General features: G+C 36.9%; 1 protein-coding gene across 1 annotated transcript in view; it reads right to left on the minus strand.

The window, feature by feature from the left end:
* Positions 1-1,437: 1,437 nt before the first annotated feature.
* Positions 1,438-23,774, minus strand: part of LOC133642451 (multidrug resistance-associated protein 1-like) — a 104,935-nt gene continuing 82,598 nt past the window's right edge. Inside the window, 8 exon segments of the mRNA XM_062036643.1 lie at positions 1,438-2,695; positions 4,483-4,621; positions 7,523-7,717; positions 10,800-10,966; positions 14,965-15,123; positions 17,854-18,000; positions 22,082-22,183; positions 23,462-23,588. Coding sequence (XP_061892627.1) covers positions 4,513-4,621; positions 7,523-7,717; positions 10,800-10,966; positions 14,965-15,123; positions 17,854-18,000; positions 22,082-22,183; positions 23,462-23,588 — 1,006 coding nt within the window. The 3' untranslated portion in view covers positions 1,438-2,695; positions 4,483-4,512.

A 23,774-nucleotide genomic window follows, 5' to 3' on the forward strand; every position in this document is an offset into this window, starting at 1 on the left:
TCCCAAATATCGACAGTAGTATAGAGTGATGATATTGATATTTTTTTCCAGTTTATGTTCTCTGTGGAGTAATTTCCAGTGCAGGCTCTGGGTTTCATGGCTTTGTATATCAACCAACCCTTTAATTAAAAAAAACCCTAAAAAACATATACACTCGGGGTACACCCTGGACAAGTCGCCACTTCATCTATATATGTATATACTGTATATAGATGTATATTATATATATATATATATATATATATATATATATATATATATATATATACACACACACTAGGGTTGCAACTAACGATTAATTTGGTAATCGATTAATAATAAATAAATAAATAATCTGTCGATTGTTACTTCGATTAATCGATTAATAATCGGATAAAAGAGACAAACTACATTTCTATACTTTCCAGTATTTTATTGGGGGGAAAAAAAACAGCATACTGGCACCATAGTTATTTTGATAATTGTTTCTCAGCTGTTTGTACATGTTGCAGTTTATAAAGGTTTATTAAAAAATTAAAAATAAATAATTTTATTTTTTTTTAAATAAAAAAATTGCCTCTGCGCATGCGCATAGCATAGATCCAATGAATCGATGACTAAATTAACCGCCTACTATTTTTATAATCGATTTTAATCGATTGTTGCAGCCCTAATATATATATATATATATATATATATATACTGTATGTATTTATGTATATATATATATATACTGTATGTATGTATGTATATATATATACATATATACATATACTATATGTATGTATTTATATATATATATATATACACACACACACACATATATATATATATATATATATATATATATATATATATATATATATATATATATACTAGGGTTGCAACTAACAACTAATTTGGTAATCGCTTACTCCGTCGATTACTTCGATTAATCGATTAATAATCGGATAAAAGAGACACACTACATTTCTATCCTTTCCAGTATTTTATTGAAAAAAAAACAGCATACTGGCACCATACTTATTTTGATTATTGTTTCTCAGCTGTTTGTAAATGTTGCAGTTTATAAATAAAGGTCTATTTAAAAAAAAAAAGAAGAAAAAAAAAAGAGGAGCTTCTGCGCATAGCATAGATCCAACGAATCGATGACTAAATTATAAACACCAACTATTTTTATAATTGATTTTAATCAATTAGTTGTTGCAGCCCTAATATATACACACATACTGTATATATATATATATATTTATTTATGTAAACACACATATATATGTATACACACATACATTTATATACACATACATATACTGTATATATATATATATACACACACACACACACATACATACTGTATATATATATCATATATAAAAATACTTCTGCTGTGTGTGTGTGGGTGTGTTCACATTCACACTTTTATAAACAGAATAAGTAAAACCATGTGTAAACAAACATTGCATTTATTCAAAACAGATAACATATACAACAAAAACAACTATTTACTCTGTAATAATACATTTGTAACTAATATTCTTTATTCAATCTCCACAGGCTTTGCACGAGCAACGACCAAATAAAATACAATCATTTCTTGTAAAAAGGACAGTGTTGAGTGTGGCCATTGGCAGCACACAGACCAACACACTAGGCCAGGACATACATACATGCACCCCAGCAACTTGAACAAATAAAGCTAAATAATGGCTATTGTTGATAACAGAACATCGACTCTGAATAAAATATTATAGGTATGCCATCTTTGAAGTTGCAACCTAAGAAGTTTTCTCTCAGCTTGCTGGCAGTCTGAGCAGCAGGCAGGATTGCTGATTTTTTTTTTTGTTCCAGAGGAAAATTAAAGCACATACATAATGCCATGATATCTAAAAAAAAGACAACATGAAAAACAAAGTTCATATAAACATTGGAGAGTCTGCTGGTATCATTGAAATCACACAAACATATTCATATTGGCATCTACTTATTGAATATTCACACGGTATATTTGTTTTCCAAGCGCCAGGCGTTTATAGTAGGGGCGGGCGGATCCATCCCAAAATCAATTAAATCAATATCAAGTGCAGTATCCGAGATTTATATTTTTGATTTTATGATGAACAAATCGAAGCAGAATGAATTAATTTGAAAGTAAAATAATCAGTATCAACTAAACTGGCCCTTGTATTTACACGCCTGACATGCAGAAGTCATTTCATATCAAACTTTTGTTCCTCTGTGTGTGCACACGACAGGTAAAACATGTGTTCAATATTAACAACACTATTTCTTCTGATTTCTGGTATTTTTAGTCAAAGAAAACCTCGGTAGCAAACAAACAAAGCGATATACATTCTCTAAAATGTGCTGTAAAAATGTAACTGTGCAGAAGAAATCAAATACAAAAAATTGTATTCCTATGATTTACTCAGGGCTTCTGGAGAAGAACCAAATGACTTGTACTCCGTCTCCACACCAGAATCAAATAAGTCTCCTACATAAATAATTTCCAGCAGATCGATATAAAGCTGCTGAACAGAGACGACGAACACACAATAAATAAATAATGCAGCATTTAAAGTGGTAGAAAAGTCACATCTGTCCGACAGATCCCTTCAACTTGTGCGTTTGGGGTTTTTAACATGACCACCTTCGCCAGCAGCGACCACTCTTCAACTCTTGCTGATGACGCCTTGACGAAGGCAAACCTGATAACGTCCTAAAAAAAAAAAAAGTACGCTATCCTGCCCAACCTTATGAAGTTAATATGCAAATAAAACAAGTGCCCACAGCTCCGCATTACAGAAGCTGTTGTCGACATAATAAGACCAAAGCTATGCACATTTACCTGTGACTTTGGCAAGAGGCATATGAGTGATAAAGAAAGATTTTTGAGCCTCCGGCAGTTTATTTTCACATGTGTATTTTTTATTTTGATTCTTTGGTTTTCATATAATATTTTATACTCTTACTTAAAAGAGCAGCTGCGCTAATTCTGTTGTATGTCTTGACTACAATGACAATAAAACTTTCATACATGCGCTAAGAATTTCAGTTTTAAGTTTGTTACTTGCGGTGGTAGAATCCATGTTAATACTGCTGTGCTTTTATTTTCAAGCTGACTTTGCACTGAACAGGAAGCCACCGTGTCCATGTTTTATTGCGGTCTAACTAGACGATTATGTTGTCATCGTTTCGCGCTGCAAAGCGACCAAGACGTTAACAGTACGACACATGTTGACATGATCTTTTCGTCCGTTCAATTTTATGTTGCCAAAAAACGGTTAATGGACATGGGGGAATTTTTTTGTTATGTTTTTTGTTGTTGTTTTTTTTAAGACATGTATCCCGTAGTTTCTCGTGCGCACAAGAAAGTTTTTATAAAGTTATAAAAAAAATGTTTTTTTAATTAATAATTTTTATTTTATTTTAATTTTTTTAGACATGTATCTCGTGCGCACAAGATACATGTCTAAAAAATATATATATATAAAAAAAATAATTTTTTAATATATTTTTTTTAGACATGTATCTCCTGCGCACGAGAAACTATTTTGTGCGCATGAGAAACTTTCTCGTACGCACGAGAAACTTTTTATAAATTTATAAAAAAAATTTTTAAATTATTTATTTATTTATTTATTTTTAGACATGTATCTCGTGCGCACGAGATAGTTTCTCTAATTATTATTATTATTTTTTTTAGACATGTATCTTGTGCGCACGAGATACATGTCTAAAAAAAATATATATATAAAAAAATAATTTTTTAATATATTTTTTTTAGACATGTATCTCCTGCGCACGAGAAACTATTTTGTGCGCATGAGAAACTTTCTCGTACGCACGAGAAACTTTTTATAAATTTATTAAAAAAAAAATTTAAATTTTTTTTTATTTATTTATTTATTTTTAGACATGTATCTCGTGCGCACGAGATAGTTTCTCTAATTATTATTATTATTTTTTTTAGACATGTATCTCGTGCGCACGAGATACATGTCTTAAAAAAAATAAAAATAAAATAATATATATATCTATATATTTTAATAACTTTATAAAAAGTTTCACGTGCGCACAAGATAGTTTCTCGTGCGCACGAGATACATGTCTAAAAAAAAATTACAAAAATAAAAAATTATTAAATTTTTTTACCCCCCATGTCTCTTTAGGGGCTTCGTAAATGGACGTCGACTTGAGCAGGCACTTTTTTAGTGATATGCAAATTGACCTATGGAGCTGGACTTGATGAGTTTGTCAACTTCACTGGTTCCCGCTTTACAAAAGCAATACTGATGTTAACATTAACAGGGCCAATTTTTCATTAAAAATGGCCTCTTCGGGTCTCAGATTTTATATCGACAAAAGCCATCAACCATGTATGTCGACGTCCACTTCCATGGGCACTTTTTTTTTGTAATAAGAACATGGGGGATTAGGACAGGTAAATAAGATCAATCTTCGTCAAACTGAATGCCACAACTTTTGTCGGAAAGCACAGCTCACAAGGGTTTGGATGGACGCCGTCACAAAGCATCAGGCCAGCCCAGAATCCTTGGCCATGTCGTAGAAGGCTCCCCTCTGAGCGATGAGACTGGATGGGGAGTCGAATTCGATCATCTCGCCTTTCTCCAAAACCAGCACCCTATATAAGACAGAATACTGCTTTGATTCTGCAAAGCAACGGTAGTACTACACGTACACGTCCACATTTAAAAAGTACATCTAAACAATGTACCTTTGAAGTATGTTACATACAGTGTTGGGTTAGTCACTGAAAACCAGTAACTAGTTACAGTTACTAGTTACTTAATTTCAAAAGTAACTCAGTTACTAACTCAGTTACTTACACCAAAAAGTAACATTACTGTGAAAAGTAACTTTTTAGTTTTGTTTTTTTAAGGCTCCCATTAATGCCCTTTTAGCCTTCATTTCAGTACTGTTATTGCACTGGAGAATAATACAATCTGTTGTTCATCTTGACATGCATTTGCATCACTGAACTCTGCTAAGCAATGTGGTCTACATACAACACCCAAAGATATGTTTCAGAGGGCCAATTTATTTCGGGCCAGAAGAAATTGACAAAACTATTTTAAATAGCTGCAACATAACATACATAAGTAACAAACCGCACAATAACAACATGTCACAACATAGCTGTAAACCTGGCTTCACCCAAGGAAGGCACACATGACATGATTATATGTCATGTCACTATATACAGCACACATACTGCTATACACACGCCTAACCAGGCCTTTTTCTCTCTCAAGGAATTGTGAAATAAAATCATGTCTTCAGGAGATCAACACTGTACTGAAGCCCAGAACACTCTACGCATTTCCCCAGTTTTAGTTTAGAGATAAGGAAAGATTGGCCTGGCCTACTAGGATCCCTCTTTATGTTTGTGAACTTTATAGTCTATACATTTAGAGTGATGTGACAATCAATTGATTGATTGATTGAGACTTTTATTAGTAGGTTGCACAGTGAAGTACATATTCCGTACAATTGACCACTAAATGGTAACACCCGAATAAGTTTTTCAACTTGTTTAAGTCGGGGTCCACTTAAATTGATTCATGATACAGATATATACTATCATATATACTATCATCATAATACAGTCATCACACAAGAAAATCACATTGAATTATTTACATTATTTACAATCAGGAGTGTGGAGGGGGGGTGGGGTGGGGGGGGTGGGGGGGGGGGAGATATGGACATCAAGTAGTGGACATAGAGAGAGAGAGAGAGAGAGAGAGAGAGAGAGATCAGAAGGCATAAGAAAAAGAATCTGCATTTGATTGTTTACATTTGATTATTAGCAATCCGGGGAGGGTGTTAGTTTAGGGTTGTAGCTGCCTGGAGGTGAACTTTTATAGCGGTTTTGAAGGAGGATAGAGATGCCCTTTCTTTTATACCTGTTGGGAGCGCATTCCACATTGATGTGGCATAGAAAGAGAATGAGTTAAGACCTTTGTTAGATCGGAATCTGGGTTTAACGTGGTTAGTGGAGCACCCCCTGGTGTTGTGGTTATGGCGGTCATTTACGTTAAGGAAGTAGTTTGACATGTACTTCGGTATCAGGGAGGTGTAGCGGATTTTATAGACTAGGCTCAGTGCAAGTTGTTTAACTCTGTCCTCCACCTTGAGCCAGCCCACTTTAGAGAAGTGGGTAGGAGTGAGGTGGGATCTGGGGTGGAGGTCTAGAAGTAACAACACTCAAACACTCTAGAAGTCTAGAATGAAAGAGTAGATAAGAGAATTGACAGTGTGTGTACCTTCAGTGCTGAATGATGGGCAGAGGCAGAGTTTGGAGTGTTTTCTTTAGCTCGCTTTCCATGTGTATGTACTCACTGTCCAGGTACGTGGAACATGTTTTCCATGCCATTTGATGTTTGACGCTGGTATCATGCTAATTAGCTGCCTGAAAGCGGGTGACTCCACTGTAGAAATAGCCTGCATGTCTTCTAGCACACATGCTGCAATGGCTCTATCAATGTTGTCCTGGCTAGCAGTACCTGCGTTAAAATTCTTCGGTGAAGGTGAAGTGACAATCGGAGTCTGTGTCTCTCTTTATTAGCTTCGTCAAAGCATGTTGCTTTTGTAGCTGTTTCAGCAGATTTGAATTGCTGTTTTGGGCAGTAGATAGGATCTATGATCCAAGACACAACTTACATTTAACTAAAATGTTATTTTCATTGTGCTCGAGTCTCGGCAAAAGAAAAGTAGTGAGAATATCTCCATGTTAAGAAACTCGGCTTCGGCTCCGCCATGATGTCTTGTTAGTAAACACAGACCCCCCACCCACCCACACACGCACAGACACAGAGCGCGCCTCTTCTCCCGCAGTTCTCCAATAAAACACACTCAGATCTTTTGTGCAATCTACTAATAAAAGTTTCAATCAATCAATCAAAAAGACTTCGGTGCACTGGCAAAAAAGGGTGATCAACAACACTGCTCCCACTTAAAGAGAATGTAAGTGTTTACCCTTTAGTACCATCTGTATATTTCTTTGATGTTCTGATATGATATTGTTGAAAATAGTAGATGTATGTAATAGATGTATTATGATTAAAATAGCCCATGTTTAAAAAGCCTACTCTTAGTTCCAACAAAAATAATATGCTTTGAAATGCATCAAATGCTCGTCTGACAAATTTCAAAAACCAATGTGGCCCCCAAGCCAAAAAGTTTGCCCAACCCTGAGCTAAACAATGAAAATAGGGCACTATTCCCTCCTCCTTCCCCTTTGCTCTCGCCGCTTATCGTCCTCAAGAGTCTTCAATGAAAGGTCAATTAGATGTTAAATGTTCATTGATCCATTCACTTGCATTCTGAATTATTTTCAATGTGCAAAAATCAGAATTATTCTTTATATTTGTTGTTAAATTTGTTGGGCGTCTGTAACAGATCAATAAAATTGAAATTGTTACGCATGTGAAAGCCTTTTTCATATGATTTAGTGTATAATGGATCCATTGGCATGAAAACGGAGGTACCACTGTATGTAATATACTGTGGTAAATGGTACCTTGTGTAGTCCATGATGGTGTTCAGGCGATGAGCAATGGTAAGGACAGTGCATCCGTCAAACTGAGAGCGGATGGTTGTTTGGATCAGGTTGTCAGTCTCCATGTCCACAGCAGCTGTGGCCTCGTCTAAGACCAGGACCTTGGTCTTTCTGAGCAATGCTCTGGCCAGGCAAAGCAGTTGTCGCTGACCCACGCTACATGGGGGAAAACACACAGGTTAACTGATAAAGTTGGGTGTACATGATAAGAGTGAAACCCGCTTATGTCGACAACCTGTCTACGTGTACAAACTCATCAGTGGGGATTGTAAATCTTACAACTAGAGATGTCCGAGAATGGCTTTTTTGCCGATATCCGATATTGTCCAACTCTTAATTACCGATTCCGATATCAACTGATACCGATATATACAGTCGTGGAATTAACACATTATTATGCCTAATTTTGTTGTGATGCCCCGCTGGATGCATTAAACAATGTAACTTTACCATGAATTGGTTAACGTGGACCCCGACTTAAACAAGTTGAAAAACGTATTCGGGTGTTACCATTTAGTGGTCAATTGTACGGAATATGTACTGTACTGTGCAATCTACTAATACAAGTTTCAATCAATCAATCAAAAACAAGGTTTTCCAAAATAAGAGAACAGGGCGGGGTTGGTGGTAGCGGGGTCGTATATTGTAGCGTCCCGGAAGAGTTAGTGCTGCAAGGGGTTCTGGGTATTTGTTTTGTTGTGTTTATGTTGTGTTACGGTGCGAATGTTCTCCCGAAATGTGTTTGTCATTCTTGTTTGGTGTGGGTTCACAGTGTGGCGCATATTCGTAACAGTGTTAAAGTTGTTTATACGGTCACCCTCAGTGTGACCTGTATGGCTGTTGACCAAGTATGCTTGCATTCACTTGTGTGTGTGAAAAGCCATAGATATTATGTGACTGGGCTGGCACGCAAAGGCAGTGCCTTTAAGGTTTATTGGCGCTCTGTACTTCTCCCTACGTCCGTGTACACAGTGGCGTTTTAAAAAGTCATACATTTTACTTTTTGAAACCGATACCGATAATTTTGAAACCGATACCGATAATTTCCGACATTACATTTTTAAGCATTTATCGGCCGATATTATCGGACATCTCTACTTACAACAACTTATAATTCAATTTGATTACAATTCTCGGGGTGACGATTCAATTCAGAATCGATTGCCAATTCAAATTGATTTTCGCATTATATTATTTGATATATGAATGATAACAAAAGCTTTTCAAAACAGGTTACAAGTTGCAAAAGCTCCTCTGGGCAGCTGCCGTATGACGTATACGTAAGGGTGTAACGGTACACAAAAATTTCCGTTCGGTAAGTACCTCGGTTTAGAGGTCACGGTTCGGTTCATTTTCGGTACAGTAAGAAAACAACAAAATATACATTTTCTGGTTATTTATTTACCAAAATGTGTAAACAATGGCTTTATCCTTTTAACATTGCTTTAAAATAGCTGTGTGTGTGATGGATGTGAGCCACCACTAGGCTGATCAGTGCAACAGCAGGCAGTCATGAATGTTAAGCATAACAATAACATACATATACACACAGGGTCCATTGCCAGGGTTCATGTGGTCAGCATATATAAAATAAAAACTAAATAAGATAAGGCTCAGAATTGGTTTCTTAACAAAACCTTTCTACATATAAAGTGCAACATTTCCACATATAAAGTGCAACATTAAACTAATTCAAGTTGTTGCTTGGATGAAATAAAATGACAAAACTTTTCTTCTACATACAAAAAGTGCAACATTAAACAGTTTCAAGTCAACTCAGCCTCAGATTAACTTTTCTTTCCCCCCCCCAGACTTTAACCCTGGTGACTTTCACTCAATTTTCATGTTTTTTGCCAGAAATATCAGTTTATCCACATTGTCTGCAGAAAGAGCAGATCTACTTGCAGTTAAAATGTCTCCAGCTGTGGCAAATACCCTTTCACTGGGCACGGAGGTAGCAGGTATGGCGAGGTAGTGCCTGGCTAACTTGGCAGTAAGAGGATATATGGGCTCATTGTTCTTCCACCATAGAAGTGGGTCAAAATCTAGTTTATAATGCAATATGGTCTTAAATCTGCTGCTATAAAAACACCAACGGCATTAGTTATTGCTTGAGTTCAAATCCCGGCCGAGTCATACCAAAGACTATAAAAATGGGACCCATTACCTCCCTGCTTGGCACTCAGTATCAAGGGTTGGAATTGGGGGTTAAATCACCAAAAATGATTCCCGGGCGCGGCGCAGCTGCTGCCCACTGCTCCCCTCACCTCCCAGGGGGTGATCAAGGGGATGGGTCAAATGCAGAGGACAGATTTCACCACACCTAGTGTGTGTGTGACAATCATTGGTACTTTAACTTTAGCCCTGCCTGACTCGCCGAGGAGAAGCTGCTTGAATGCGGTGGGAGCTGTGTTTGTTCATCTTTCTCTTCGTTGAAGCGATGTTATCCATTGTTGTATCGCACCGCGAAACCAAAATGTTCCCAAACGGGAGATCTTAACGAGGCAGTAGGGTCTTCCAGCTCTGACTTTTTCATGTTGTAGTAGCCCGGTCGCTGCTAGCATGCCGTGTGTTGTGCTTCAGTGTGCATTGTTTACACAACGTGCGGTACGCTACTTAATATGTCCGTGTGGAAACTCGTTCGGTACACCTCCGAACCGAACCGAAACCCCCTACCGAAACGGTTCAATACAAATACACGTACCGTTACACCCTTAAGTAGAGAATACACTTGATTGATCACAGAAAATGTTCTCAAACAAATCAAATATTTAAACAAACATTTGACAAAGTAATCACTGCAGACACGAGCATGGTCCGATTGTATTCCACAAGATGATGAAAGTGATATTTTTAGGAGCCATTTCCTTCGAGGCACTTTCGTTTTCATTGACTTTATTACCTTTATCAACCACTTCTTTCGGGACTCTATGAAAGCTCTTATCTCTCTATTTGAACGACTGGAACAGCCAAGAACAAAACAGCAGTACAGCATTTTCTGCTCAAAACTCTACATTCATTCTCACTTGTTTTAATGCTACGCTCATTGTGTTAGTTAAGCCGTGAAAAAAGAAAAACCGACATGACGTCATATGAAATTAGCCACCGGAAGAAAGATTTGTGTATGCAGGACAGTTTTATAGTTATTGCAGTCAAGTCGACATAAACAAGTGCCACTGTAGAAGAGTGTGGATTTTCCGTCTCATCGAACAAGCTTGTTTTAGGCAAAAGGTTTTACCTGAGATTCTCTCCCCCTTCGCTGCACTCATGGCTGAGTTTGTCTGGCAGGCCGGACACAAAGTTTTTCAGATGCGAGAACTCCAGCACTTTCCATATTTCTTCATCAGAGTAGGTGTCGAACGGGTCCAAGTTCATCCTCAGAGAGCCTGAAAACAGCACTGGGTCCTGAGGAAGGAAAACATATATAATAAGCCTTAAATCGAATAGTGCCATCAGTACACTTCAGGATCAGGATTCTGTGTGCACTGTGGTGAGTCCCCCGTGCTATTTGCTAGCTTCTTCTTGAATTGCAACCAGTCGACAGAGTGATTGCTCTGCAAGCTTCACTAATCTTACCGATCGTACAATAATTACATTATAATTCATTTGTTAGTACACTGCAAAAACTGAAATCTAAGTAAGATTAAATATCTCAAATAAGGGTGATATTTGCTTATTTTCTGTCTGATAAGATCATTCTTCTCACTAAGCAGGTTTTATGTTAGAGTGTTTTACTTGTTTTAAGGGTTTTGGTCCTAAATGATCTCAGTAAGATATAACAGCTTGTTGCTGAGATTTGATGACCTATATTGAGTAAAACATGCTTGAAACTAGAATATCAACTGTTGCAAAGCTGTGTCATCAACACTCACAAGTATAAAACTACTTTCTAAAGTAGTAATTTCTTATTTCAAGCATGAAAAACAAAATCATGATGCCGAGCGCATATCCTTATGTCAAGATAATGGCACTAGCATTTACTTCATTTAAAGGCCTACTGAAATGAAATTTTCTTATTTAAACGGGGATAGCAGATCCATTCTATGTGTCATACTTGATCATTTCGCAATATTGCCATATTTTGGCTGAAAGGATTTAGTAGAGAACATCGACGATAAAGTTCGCAACTTTTGGTCGCTGATTAAAAAAAAAGCCTCGCCTGTACCGGAAGTAGCGTGACGTCACAGGTTGAAGGGCTTCTCACATTTCCCCATTGTTTACACCAGCAGCGAGAGCGATTCGGACCGAGAAAGCGACGATTACCCCATTAATTTGAGCCAGGATGAAAGATTCGTGGATGAGGAACGTGAGAGTGAAGGACTAGAGTGCAGTGCAGGACATATCTTTTTTCGCTCTGACTGTAACTTAGGTACAAGCTGGCTCATTGGATTCCACACTTTCTCCTTTTTCTATTGTGGATCACGGATTTGTATTTTAAACCACCTCGGATACTATATCCTCTTGAAAATGAGAGTCGAGAACGCGGACATTCACAGTGACTTTTATCTCCACAACAATACATCGGCGAAGCACTTTAGCTACGGAGCTAACGTGATAGCATCGTGCTTAAATGCAGATAGAAAAAAAAGAATAAGCCCCTGACTGGAAGGATAGACAGAAGATCAACAATACCACCAAACACTGGACCTGTAACCACACGGTTAATGCTGTACCGCCTGGCGAAGCCTAGCAATGCTGTTGCTAACAACGCCATTGAAGCTAACTTAGCTACGGGACCTCGACAGAGCTATGCTAAAAACATTAGCTATCCACCTACGCCAGCCCTCATCTGCTCATCAACACCCGTGCTCACCTGCGTTCCAGCGATCGACGGAGCGACGAAGGACTTCACCCGATCATAGATGCGGTCGGCAGCTAGCGTCGGATAGCACGTCTGCTATCCAAGTCAAAGTCCTCCTGGTTGTGTTGCTGCAGCCGGCCGCTAATACACCGATCCCACCTACAGCTTTCTTCTTTACAGTCTTCATTGTTCATTAAACAAATTGCAAAAGATTCACCAACACAGATGTCCAGAATACTGTGGAATTTTGCGATGAAAACAGAGCTGTTTGTATTGGGATACAATGTGTCCGAATACTTCCGTTTCAACCATTGACGTCACGCGCATACGTCATCATACATAGACGTTTTCAACCGGAAGTTTCCCGGGAAATTTAAAATTGCACTTTATAAGTTAACCCGGCCGTATTGGCATGTGTTGCAATTTTAAGATTTCATCATTGATATATAAACTATCAGACTGCGTGGTCGGCAGTAGTGGCTTTCAGTAGGCCTTTAAGAATATTTTTCAACATATTGAGCAAAAAGGTCTAATTTTTTTTTTCTACCAAGAAAAGTGCACTTGTTATTAGTGAGAATATACTTCATTGAGGTTACCTAATTTTACTTGTTTTGGAAAGTCTTGACAAGCTGAATTTTCTTGTTCTATTGGCAGATAATTTTGCTTGGTTCAAATAAAATACCCCTAATTTTTGTATTTTTTTTCCTTGTTTTTGAACACTGACTTTTTGCAGTGTACTTCTTTCGCTTGCCTGTAGCCCCAGCTTCAAATAAGGCAGCGATTATGCTGTCAATTATTTTGTTTGGTAATCCTTACTGCAGTCAAGTGATTAAAACAAAAAAAAAAAGCGATTAATTAATGATCTGCACTTAATCTGTTTTTTAATCACACATAAAAATGCTAAAAAAAACACCTCAATTTGATTTTTTTCATTTAAATCAATTACATTATTATAAAGATAGATTAAAAAAAAGTGGCTTTAAATAGTAATTTATTTTGTTTATAACGGATTTGAACAAATACAATCTCTCTCTTATGTACTCAAATAAAAAATGAGGTTCATATAAAGTGCTGAAGTTACTGCAAACAAAAAAACAGTACTAACACTGTTCTGAGCAACAAGTATTGAGTGTTGGACTTGTTTAATTAATCACAGTGCTAACATATTTTAACAACAGTGACTCAAGAGAACACATTAAATAAACAAATGTCACAATTAGATGTCAAACTTTGTAAAACATTTCCCACGGAGGAAATGTTGGCTTTGACCGGCCTTCCTTTCCTGTACACGGACATTAATGTGCAATGTCATGTTTTAAAACTTATTTATGACAGAACATGAAGATATTTACTAACAAGTGATTGTTTCATTAATTTCAGACGAGATATGTGTTAAAAGAACCTTCTCCTTCATGTAAGTGTGCTCTGATTTTTAAATGTAATGCACACATCCTTGTAAGAGATGTCTGATAATATCGAACTGCCGATATTAACGGCCGATAAATGCTTTAAAATGTGATATCGGAAATTATCGGTATCGGTTACAAAAAGTAAAATGTATGACTTTTTAAAACGCCTCTGTGTACACGGACGTAGGGAGAAGTACAGAGCGCCAATAAACCTTAAAGGCACTGCCTTTGCGTGCCGGCCCAGTCACATAATATCTACGGCTTTTCAGACACACAAGTGAATGCAAAGCATACTTGGTCAACAGCCATACAGGTCACACTGAGGATGGCCGTATAAACAACTTTAACACTGTTACAAATATGCGCCACACTGTGAACCCACACCAAACAAGAATGACAAACACATTTCGGGAGAACATCCGCACCGTAACACAACATAAACACAACAGGACAAATACCCAGAACCCCTTGCAGCACTAACTAATATGCCCCCCCCCCCCACCTCAACCCCGCCCACCCCAACCTCCTCATGCTCTCTTAGGGAGAGCATGTCCCAAATTCCAAGCTGCTGTTTTGAGGCATGTTAAAAAAAATAATGCACTTTGTGACTTCAATAATAAATATGGCAGTGCCATATTGGCACTTTTTTTTCCATAACTTGAGTTGATTTATTTTGGAAAACCTTGTTACATTGTTTAATGCATCCAGCGGGGCATCACAACAAAATTAGGCATAATAATGTGTTAATTCCACGACTGTATATATCGGTATCGGTTGATATCGGTATCGGTAATTAAGAGTTGGACAATATCGGCAAAAAAGCCATTATCGGACATCTCTACTCATCACAATTAAAAACTTGCTGTGGTACAAAGTCGGCTTCCTCAGTCAAAATTAATCAATGAAGTGTTCGTACACAGAGACATCGTACACAAAAAGACAAATTTAGGGCGATCTAAAGGTTTGTACACTACATTAATATAATGTCCCGCTTTTGGCCAAGGAGAGATACTGCTGCACTTTCACTTTCGCTTTACTAACTAGCTCTAGCAACACAGTGAACACATTTACCCGCAGCTGCTGTCAGTCACATCTCATGCTATTTTCCATGCTTTGTGTCAACGGTCAAACTATTTGTTTGAAATCAGACTCCATGTTTGTGGGTTTTTTTTCCCCCACTGTTCAGCACTGACCTGTGGTATAATGGTGATTCTGGAGCGCAGCTCATGAAGGCCCAGTTCAGAAATGTTCACCCCATCAATGAAAATTTGTCCCTCAGCTGCCTCGATCATCCTGAAAAGCCCCAACGTTAGGGACGACTTTCCCGCTCCAGTGCGTCCCACAATTCCCACCTTAGAGGAAGATTTAGAAAAGATTTTAGTCGACATGATGATGATTATGTGGGGGGAAAACAACTAACAATACTATTACAAAACAAATAACAATACTACACTGCAAAAACTGAAATCTAAGTAAGATGAAATATCTCAAATAAGGGTGATATTTGCTTATTTTCTGTCTGATAAGATAATTCTTCTCACTAAGCAGATTTTATGTTAGAGTGTTTTACTTGTTTTAAGTGTTTTGGTCCTAAATGATCTCAGTAAGATATTACAGCTTGTTGCTGAGATTTGATGACCTATATTGAGTAAAACATGCTTGAAACTAGAATATCAACTGTTGCAAAGCTGTGTCATCAACACTCACAAGTACAAAACTACTTTTTTTAAAGTAATACTTTCTTATTTCAAGCATGTAAAAAAAAAATCATGACTTTGACACAATTGTGTCTCATAATTAAAACAGATGACAGCCAAATGGACTTTGCTGTTTTATTTTCAATGAAACAATAGAAAATAGGTACTCATATAGTAGTACAGTTGGCACAGTACAGTAAACTGACAGCTAATATTTAAACATTTAACATATGACATTTCTAACAATTTTGAACAGAAATAGTTCATGCACATTCAGATAAATTCTTCAAAATGACAATAAAATAAAAAATTAGAGCGCATATCATTATGTCAAGATATTGGCACTAGCATTTACTTAATTTAAGAATATTTTTCAGCATATTGAGAAAAAAGATCTCATATTTGTTTTTTCTACCAAGAAAAGTGCACTTGTTATTAGTGAGAATACACTTATTTTTAAGGTATTTTTGGGTTCATTGAGGTTAGCTAATTTTATTAGTTTTGGAAAGTCTTCACAAGCCAAATTTTCTTGTTCTATTGGCAGATAATTTTGCTTAGTTCAAGTAAAATGCCCCTAACTTTGGTATTTTTTTTCTTGTTTTTGAACACTGACTTTTTGCAGTGTACTCCATCATATGAACTGATTTTTAATTGTCATTTGTACAACAGTAGTGTTCAAAAGTAAATTAAAAATGTGAAATATACGGAGTATATCTTTCAATAATTAAACAACACATATGCATTTTTGCCTGTGTTCAGACTTTTGGGTCACTTTATATAATATTTTGTAAAGAATTAGAATTATTAATTTACTATTATTTAAAATAATTATTAGATAAAAATAAAAAAAATAATTATATTATTAAATACATTACTTTATTATATTCACCTACCAATAGCAATCTTTTTAAACATTTTTTTAAAAATATTTTGCAAGAAAATTAGCTTCCAATGAGTATACACACTGCAAAAACTGAAATCTAAGTAAGATTAAATATCTCAAATAAGGGTGATATTTGCTTATTTTCTGTCTGATAAGATCATTCTTTTCACTAAGCAGATTTTATGTTTATAAAGTAATACTTTCTTATTTCAAGCATGTAAAAAAAAAATCATGACTTTGACACAATTGTGTCTCATAATTAAAACAGATGACAGCCAAATGGACTTTGCTGTTTTATTTTCAATGAAACAATAGAAATTACGTACTCATATAGTAGTACACTTGTTATTAGTGAGCATATACTTATTTTAAGGTATTTTTGGGTTCATTGAGGTTAGCTAATTTTACTTGTTTTGGAAAGTCTTGACAAGCCAAATTTTCTTGTTCTATTGGCAGATAATTTTGCTTAGTTCAAATAAAATACCCCTCATTTTTGTATTTTTTTTCTTGTTTTTGAACACTGACTTTTTGCAGTGTAGTGTTCAACAGTAAATTAAAAATGTGAAATATACGGAGTATATCTTTCAATAATTATACAACACATATGCATTTTTGCCTGTGTTCAGACTTTTGGGTCACTTTATATAATATGTTGTAATGAATTAGAATTATTAATTTACTATTATTTAAAATAATTATTTGATTAAAAAAAAAATTATATTATTAAATACATTACTTTATTATATTCACCTACCAATAGCAATCTTTTTTTCATTTTTTTAAAAATGTTTTGCAAGAAAATTAGCTTGTATCTTCCAATGAGTATACACACTGCAAAAACTGAAATCTAAGTAACATTAAATATCTCAAACAAGGGTGATATTTGCTTATTTTCTGTCTGATAAGATCATTCTTCTCACTAAGCAGATTTTATGTTAGAGTGTTTTACTTGTTTTAAGGGTTTTGGTCCTAAATGATCTCAGTAAGATATTACAGCTTGTTGCTGAGATTTGATGAGCTATATTGAGTAAAACATGCTTGAAACTAGAATATCAACTGTTGCAAAGCTGTGTCATCAACACTCACAAGTATAAAACTACTTTTTTAAAGTAATCATTTCTTACTTCAAGCATGAAAAACAAAGTCATGATGCCGAGCGCATATCATTATGTCAAGATAATGGCACTAGTATTTACTTAATTTAAGAATATTTTTCAACATATTGAGCAAAAAGGTCTCTTTTTTTTCTACCAAGAAAAGTGCACTTGTTATTAGTGAGAATATACTTATTTTAAGGTATTTTTGGGTTCATTGGGGTTAGCTAATTTTACTTGTTTTGGAAAGTCTTGACGAGCCGAATTTTCTTGTTCTATTGGCAGATAATTTTGCTTAGTTCAAATAAAATACCCCTAATTTTTGTATTTTTTTTTCTTGTTTTTGAACACTGACTTTTTGCAGTGCACTGTAAGTACAACTGGGGATTTGCAAGCACGATGGCACACCTTCTCTCCGCCCTTGATGCTGGCAGTGATGTTGCGGATGGCCAGGTCCAGATCGTGGCGGTATCGCAGGCCAAAGCCTTTAAAGGTGACGCATCCTTCAGTGGGCCAGCCGGGATCAAGACTGGATGGCTCGTGCCTCCACTCAGCCTGGTAATGATGGTAAAAATGCATACTTAAAAACTACAAAAGCACTCTGAGAGCGCAGACCTCCACCAGGCCCTATGTCCCAGTCATAAAGAATCTTTAAAAGAAGTCTTGAAACCAGACACTGAAAATGGAATCCATTGTTTTTTATTCTATTTCTGACATTTCCTGAAAGTTTAATGAAAATCCGCTTTTAACTTACGTTTGTTTGTTCTGTAGCGGAACAAAAAAAACAGATTGAACACTCTTGCGAGTCATCCAGTGTAATTTTCTCTGTGGGTGGAGGCGGGGCGGGAGCCGCTATCATACGAACATTAAAAAGTTCAGCCTTGTAACAACGTAAGGCAACGTAGTAAAAATGATCCGGATCACTCTCAAAATGTAATCACCTGTTCCTTATCCTATTGCTTTTTTGTGCAATTTCAATCTAAAACAGAATGAACTAAAACTAAATACATTTACAATCTGATGTTAGTCCCCAAGAAAAGAAGACACATTACATTACTAGAGATGACCATAAAGTATAATATTGAACCTCCTGGTGTAATTCCAGTTTTATGTAGCTTAGTAAATCTTTAAAGGGTATATCCTAATTTTATGGCTTTGTAATTTATCATTGAGCTATTATCTCCTTTTATCAGTTCTTTAACACAGTGTTTTTCAACCACTGTGCCGCGGCACACTAGTGTGCCGTGAGATACAGTCTAGTGTGCCTGTGGGAGATTATGTAATTTCACCTATTTGGGGTAAAAATATTTTTTGCAAACCATTAATTATAGTCTGCAAATGATGTGTTGTTGTTGAGTGTCGGTGCTGTCTAAATTTAGCTCAGCAGAGTAACCGTGTAATACTCTTCCTTATCAGTAGGTGGCAGCAGGTAGCTAATTGCTTTGTACAAACCCCGTTTCCATATGAGTTAGGAAATTGTGTTAGATGTAAATATAAACGGAATACAATGATTTGCAAATTATTTTCAACCCATATTCAGTTGAATATGCTACAAAGACGACATATTTGATGTTCAAACTGATAATCATTAACTTTAGAATTTGATGCCAGCAACACGTGACAAATAAGTTGGGAAAGGTGGCAATAAATACTGATAAAGTTGAGGAATGCTCATCAAACACTTATTTGGAACATCCCACAGGTGAACAGGCAAATTGGGAACAGGTGGGTGCCATGATTGGGTATAAAAGTAGATTCCATGAAATGCTCAGTCATTCACAAACAAGGATGGGGCGAGGGTCACCACTTTGTCAACAAATGCATGAGCAAATTGTTGAACAGTTTAAGAAAAACCTTTCTCAACCAGCTATTGCAAGGAATTTAGGGATTTCACCATCTACGCTCCGTAATATCATCAAAGGGTTCAGAGAATCTGGAGAAATCACTGCACGTAAGCAGCTAAGCCCGTGACCTTCCATCCCTCAGGCTGTACTGCATCAACAAGCGACATCAGTGTGTAAAGGACATCACCACATGGGCTCAGAAACACTTCAGAAACCCACTGTCAATAACTACAGTTGGTCGCTACATCTGTAAGTGCAAGTTAAAACTCTCCTATGCAAGGCGAAAACCGTTTATCAACAACACCCAGAAACGCCGTCGGCTTCGCTGGGCCTGAGCTCATCTAAGATGGACTGATACAAAGTGGAAAAGTGTTCTGTGGTCTGACGAGTCCACATTTCAAATTGATTTTGGATTTTGTGGACGTCGTGTCCTCCGGACCAAAGAGGAAAAGAACCATCCGGATTGTTATAGGCGCAAAGTGTAAAAGCCAGCATCTGTGATGGTATGGGGGTGTATTAGTGCCCAAGACATGGGTAACTTACACATCTGTGAAGGCGCCATTAATGCTGAAAGGTACATACAGGTTTTGGAGCAACAAAGTTTGCCATCCAAGCAACATTACCATGGACGCCCCTGCTTATTTCAGCAAGACAATGCCAAGCCACGTGTTACATCAACGTGGCTTCATAGTAAAAGAGTGCGGGTACTAGACTGGCCTGCCTGTAGTCCAGACCTGTCTCCCATTGAAAATGTGTGGAGCATTATGAAGCCTAAAAGACCACAAGGGAGACCCCCGGACTGTTGAACAACTTAAGCTGTACATCAAGCAACAATGGGAAAGAATTCCACCTGAGAAGCTTCAAAAATGTGTCTCCTCAGTTCCCAAACGTTTACTGAGTGTTGTTAAAAGGAAAGGCCATGTAACACAGTGGTGAACATGCCCTTTTCCAACTACTTTGGCACGTGTTGCAGCCATGAAATTCTAAGTTAATTATTATTTGCAAAAAAAAAAATAAGTTTATGAGTTTGAACATCAAATATGTTGTCTTTGTAGTGCATTCAACTGAATATGGGTTGAAAAGGATTTGCAAATCATTGTATTCCGTTTATATTTACATCTAACACAATTTCCCAACTCATATGGAAACGGGGTTTGTAATATCGGAAATTATCGGTATCGGTTTCAACCTCCCGATTTCCCCAGGAGACTCCCGAATTTCAGTGCTCCTCCCGAAATTCTCCCGGGGCAACCATTCTCCAGATTTCAACCCGGACAACATTATTGGGGGCGTGCCTTAAAGGCATTGCCTTTAGCGTCCTCTACAACCTGTCGTCACGTCCGCTTTTCCTCCATACAAACAGCGTGCCGGCCCAGTCACATTATATACGCGGCTTCTACACACACACAAGTGAAAGCAAGACATACTTGGTCAACAGCCATACAGGTTACACTGAGGGCGGACGTATAAACAACTTTAACACTGTTACAAATATGCGCCACACTGTGAACCCACACCAAACAAGAATGACAAACACATTTCGGGAGAACATCCGCACCGTAACACAACATAAACACAACAGAACAAATACCCAGAGCCCCTTGCAGCACTAACTCTTCCGGGGCGCTACAATATACACCCCCGCTACCAACAAACCCCGCCCACCTCAACCCCCGCCCACCATCTCCCGAATTCAGAGGTGTCAAGGCTGGCAAGTATGCTCTAGTATACTCTGGACTGAAGCTGTGTGCCTTCATTGTTTTTGTAGCTGTTGTTTTGAGGCATGTTTAAAAAAAAATAAAAAAAATAATGCACTTTGTGAAAGTCAAAGTATAGTATTTCCCATAGTTGTAATGGGTATCAGGATTATATCAGGGAGAGCATGTCCCAAATTCCAAGCTGTTTTGAGGCATGTTAAAAAAAATAATGCACTTTGTGACTTCAATAATAAATATGGCAGTGCCATGTTGGCACTTTTTTCCATAACTGGAGTTGAAGTTGTTCTCTTATTTTAGAAAACCTTGTTTTTGATTGATTGATTGAAACTTGTATTAGTAGATTGCACAGTACAGTACATATTCCGTACAATTGACCACTAAATGGTAACACCCGAATAAGTTTTTCAACTTGTTTAAGTCGGGGTCCACGTTAATCAATTCATGGTAAAGTTACATTGTTTAATGCATCCAGCGGGGCATCACAACAAAATAAGGCATAATAATGTGTTAATTCCACGACTGTATATATCGGTATCGGTTGATATCGGAATCGGTAATTAAGAGTTGGACAATATCGGAATATCGGACATCGGCAAAAGAGCCATTATCGGACATCTCTAATTAGAATGCATAAAAAAAGAAAAAACATATGTGTTCTTGTCTTACATTAGGATTGTAAATGACAGACAAAATTCACAAAAAGTGCAGTTCCCATCTAACTTTGTTCCAGTTAACTATCTATTTGTTCCCAATTGAAGTTATGTATTTTTATTTCTTAACGTTACAAACTATTTTATTACAAATGTAAAGTTTTTAGGTTTTTTTTTATACAACCAAAAAATGAATTCTCTCTGGTTAGGGGACACAAAATTACGCAGAGTACTACAGGCCGATTGTTTAATACTGTACATACAAATAAAAAAGACTGCACTATTATTACTATTATTTAAACTTCTAAAAGAAGATGTATTTGCACCATTTTTGCACTTTTCTCCCGATTCAATAGGACAACCCAAAAAATAGTTTGTTGTTATGCATAACTCTTTATATAACAATAGCAATGATTAATTGTACCTCTTTCTCTGTGTCACTGTACTCTTTCACTCTCTCCACAGCCACTATGTTGGTCTCCACCTCAGAAGACATCCTGACCAGCCAGGTAAGAGAGGTTGTCAACTGCACATGAGACAGGAAAGCGATTGAAGTTATCCTCATGTGGTTATGTTGAACCTAAACCAAGTTTATGTCAAATAGTCTTCACACATAAAAAGTTTGATTTACATCATACAAGCGTCTAGGCAGGGGTGCCCAAACCTTTTGCCGCCAACGGACCAAGTACAAATCTGGGAAGCCAACCTTTGGTAGGCTAAATGGAAAAGCACTTGGCGGGCCAAAATCCTACTTATGTGGTCTAAAAGCAAGTTTGTTCAAGGGCCATTGTCACTTGGCGGGCCAAAATCCTACTTATGTGGTCTAAAAGCAAGGGTGTTCAAGGGCCATTGTCACTTGGCGGGCCAAAATCCTACTTATGTGGTCTAAAAGCAAGGGTGTTCAAGGGCCATTGTCACTTGGCGGGCCAAAATCCTACTTATGTGGTCTAAAAGCAAGGGTGTTCAAGGGCCATTGTCACCCGTATATTTTTATTATTGCAGGCTGGTGCTATGCTAAAAATACAATTGAAAAAATTAAACTGTATTGTAAACCTGAACCGGGCTCTCATGTCGGTGTTTGGTGGTCCAAAGAACCCCCTGGAGGGCAACCTCCACAGTATATTATTATTATTAGTTAGAACATTCCAGCTTTTGCTCATTACATACTGACTGTTTTGTTTTGTTTTTCTTATATTTTTCTTATAGTTTTTTACCATAACATGGTTGTTTAACTCCATAACCGACAATATTAATGTTCAGTTACATATTTAACAGTGTTTTATGGTTGTTGTAAATTTTTTAATTAATCCATATGTTAGTTTTATTTATTTTGTAATGAACTAACTAAACTTTCTTTATATCTTAAGTGTACTTTATTTATATTTTGAGAGCTTCTAATATTTTATATCAGGGGTGTCTAAACTTTTTCCACCAAGGGCCGCATACTGAAAAGTCAAGTATGAGGGGGGCCATTTCGATATTTTTTCATTTAAAAAAAAAAATGCTAAAAACAGATATTATATATATCTAAAGACAACACTTTGAGTTATAGGTGAGTAAGTACGTTATTATTAATTATGAGTTTAAAAATTTCAGCTTTTTGTCATTACATTCCGATTATTTGCTCTTTTTTCTTTCATGTTTACTGTTGTGATACCAGCCTGAATTTTACTTGGCATCGGGGGAAAATCTCTGCGGTATTGCACATCACTAATTAATATTGTGCAACATCGAGAGCAGGTTTGACGCAGTGTAATTTGAATAGCAAATTGTATGAAAATACAACTTGCATGGCCAAACTTACCTGAAGGGCGTAGGAGATTGACAAACCCATGATACCTGGGCTGAGGTTCTCTCTGGCTATGACAGCAAACAAGGCTGAAGATGACACAATGCAGTTGCCAACAAACTCCAGCCGAATTGCCAGCCATCTGCACATAAACAGCACAAAAAAAATGATTAGGAATGAAAGTTTTTCTAAAGAGTTCCACTCCAAGGTGACTTCCCCACTATTCTATCATCTGTGGACGAAACAGTGTTGAGTCAAAAGTTCTCAAATATCGGTTACCAGAGGGTTACGCAGCGTTTATTAGTGAGAAAGGGCTTTTTTCGTACAA

The sequence above is a fragment of the Entelurus aequoreus genome, linkage group LG25, assembly GCF_033978785.1.
Source record: "Entelurus aequoreus isolate RoL-2023_Sb linkage group LG25, RoL_Eaeq_v1.1, whole genome shotgun sequence".
NCBI lineage: Eukaryota > Metazoa > Chordata > Actinopteri > Syngnathiformes > Syngnathidae > Entelurus > Entelurus aequoreus.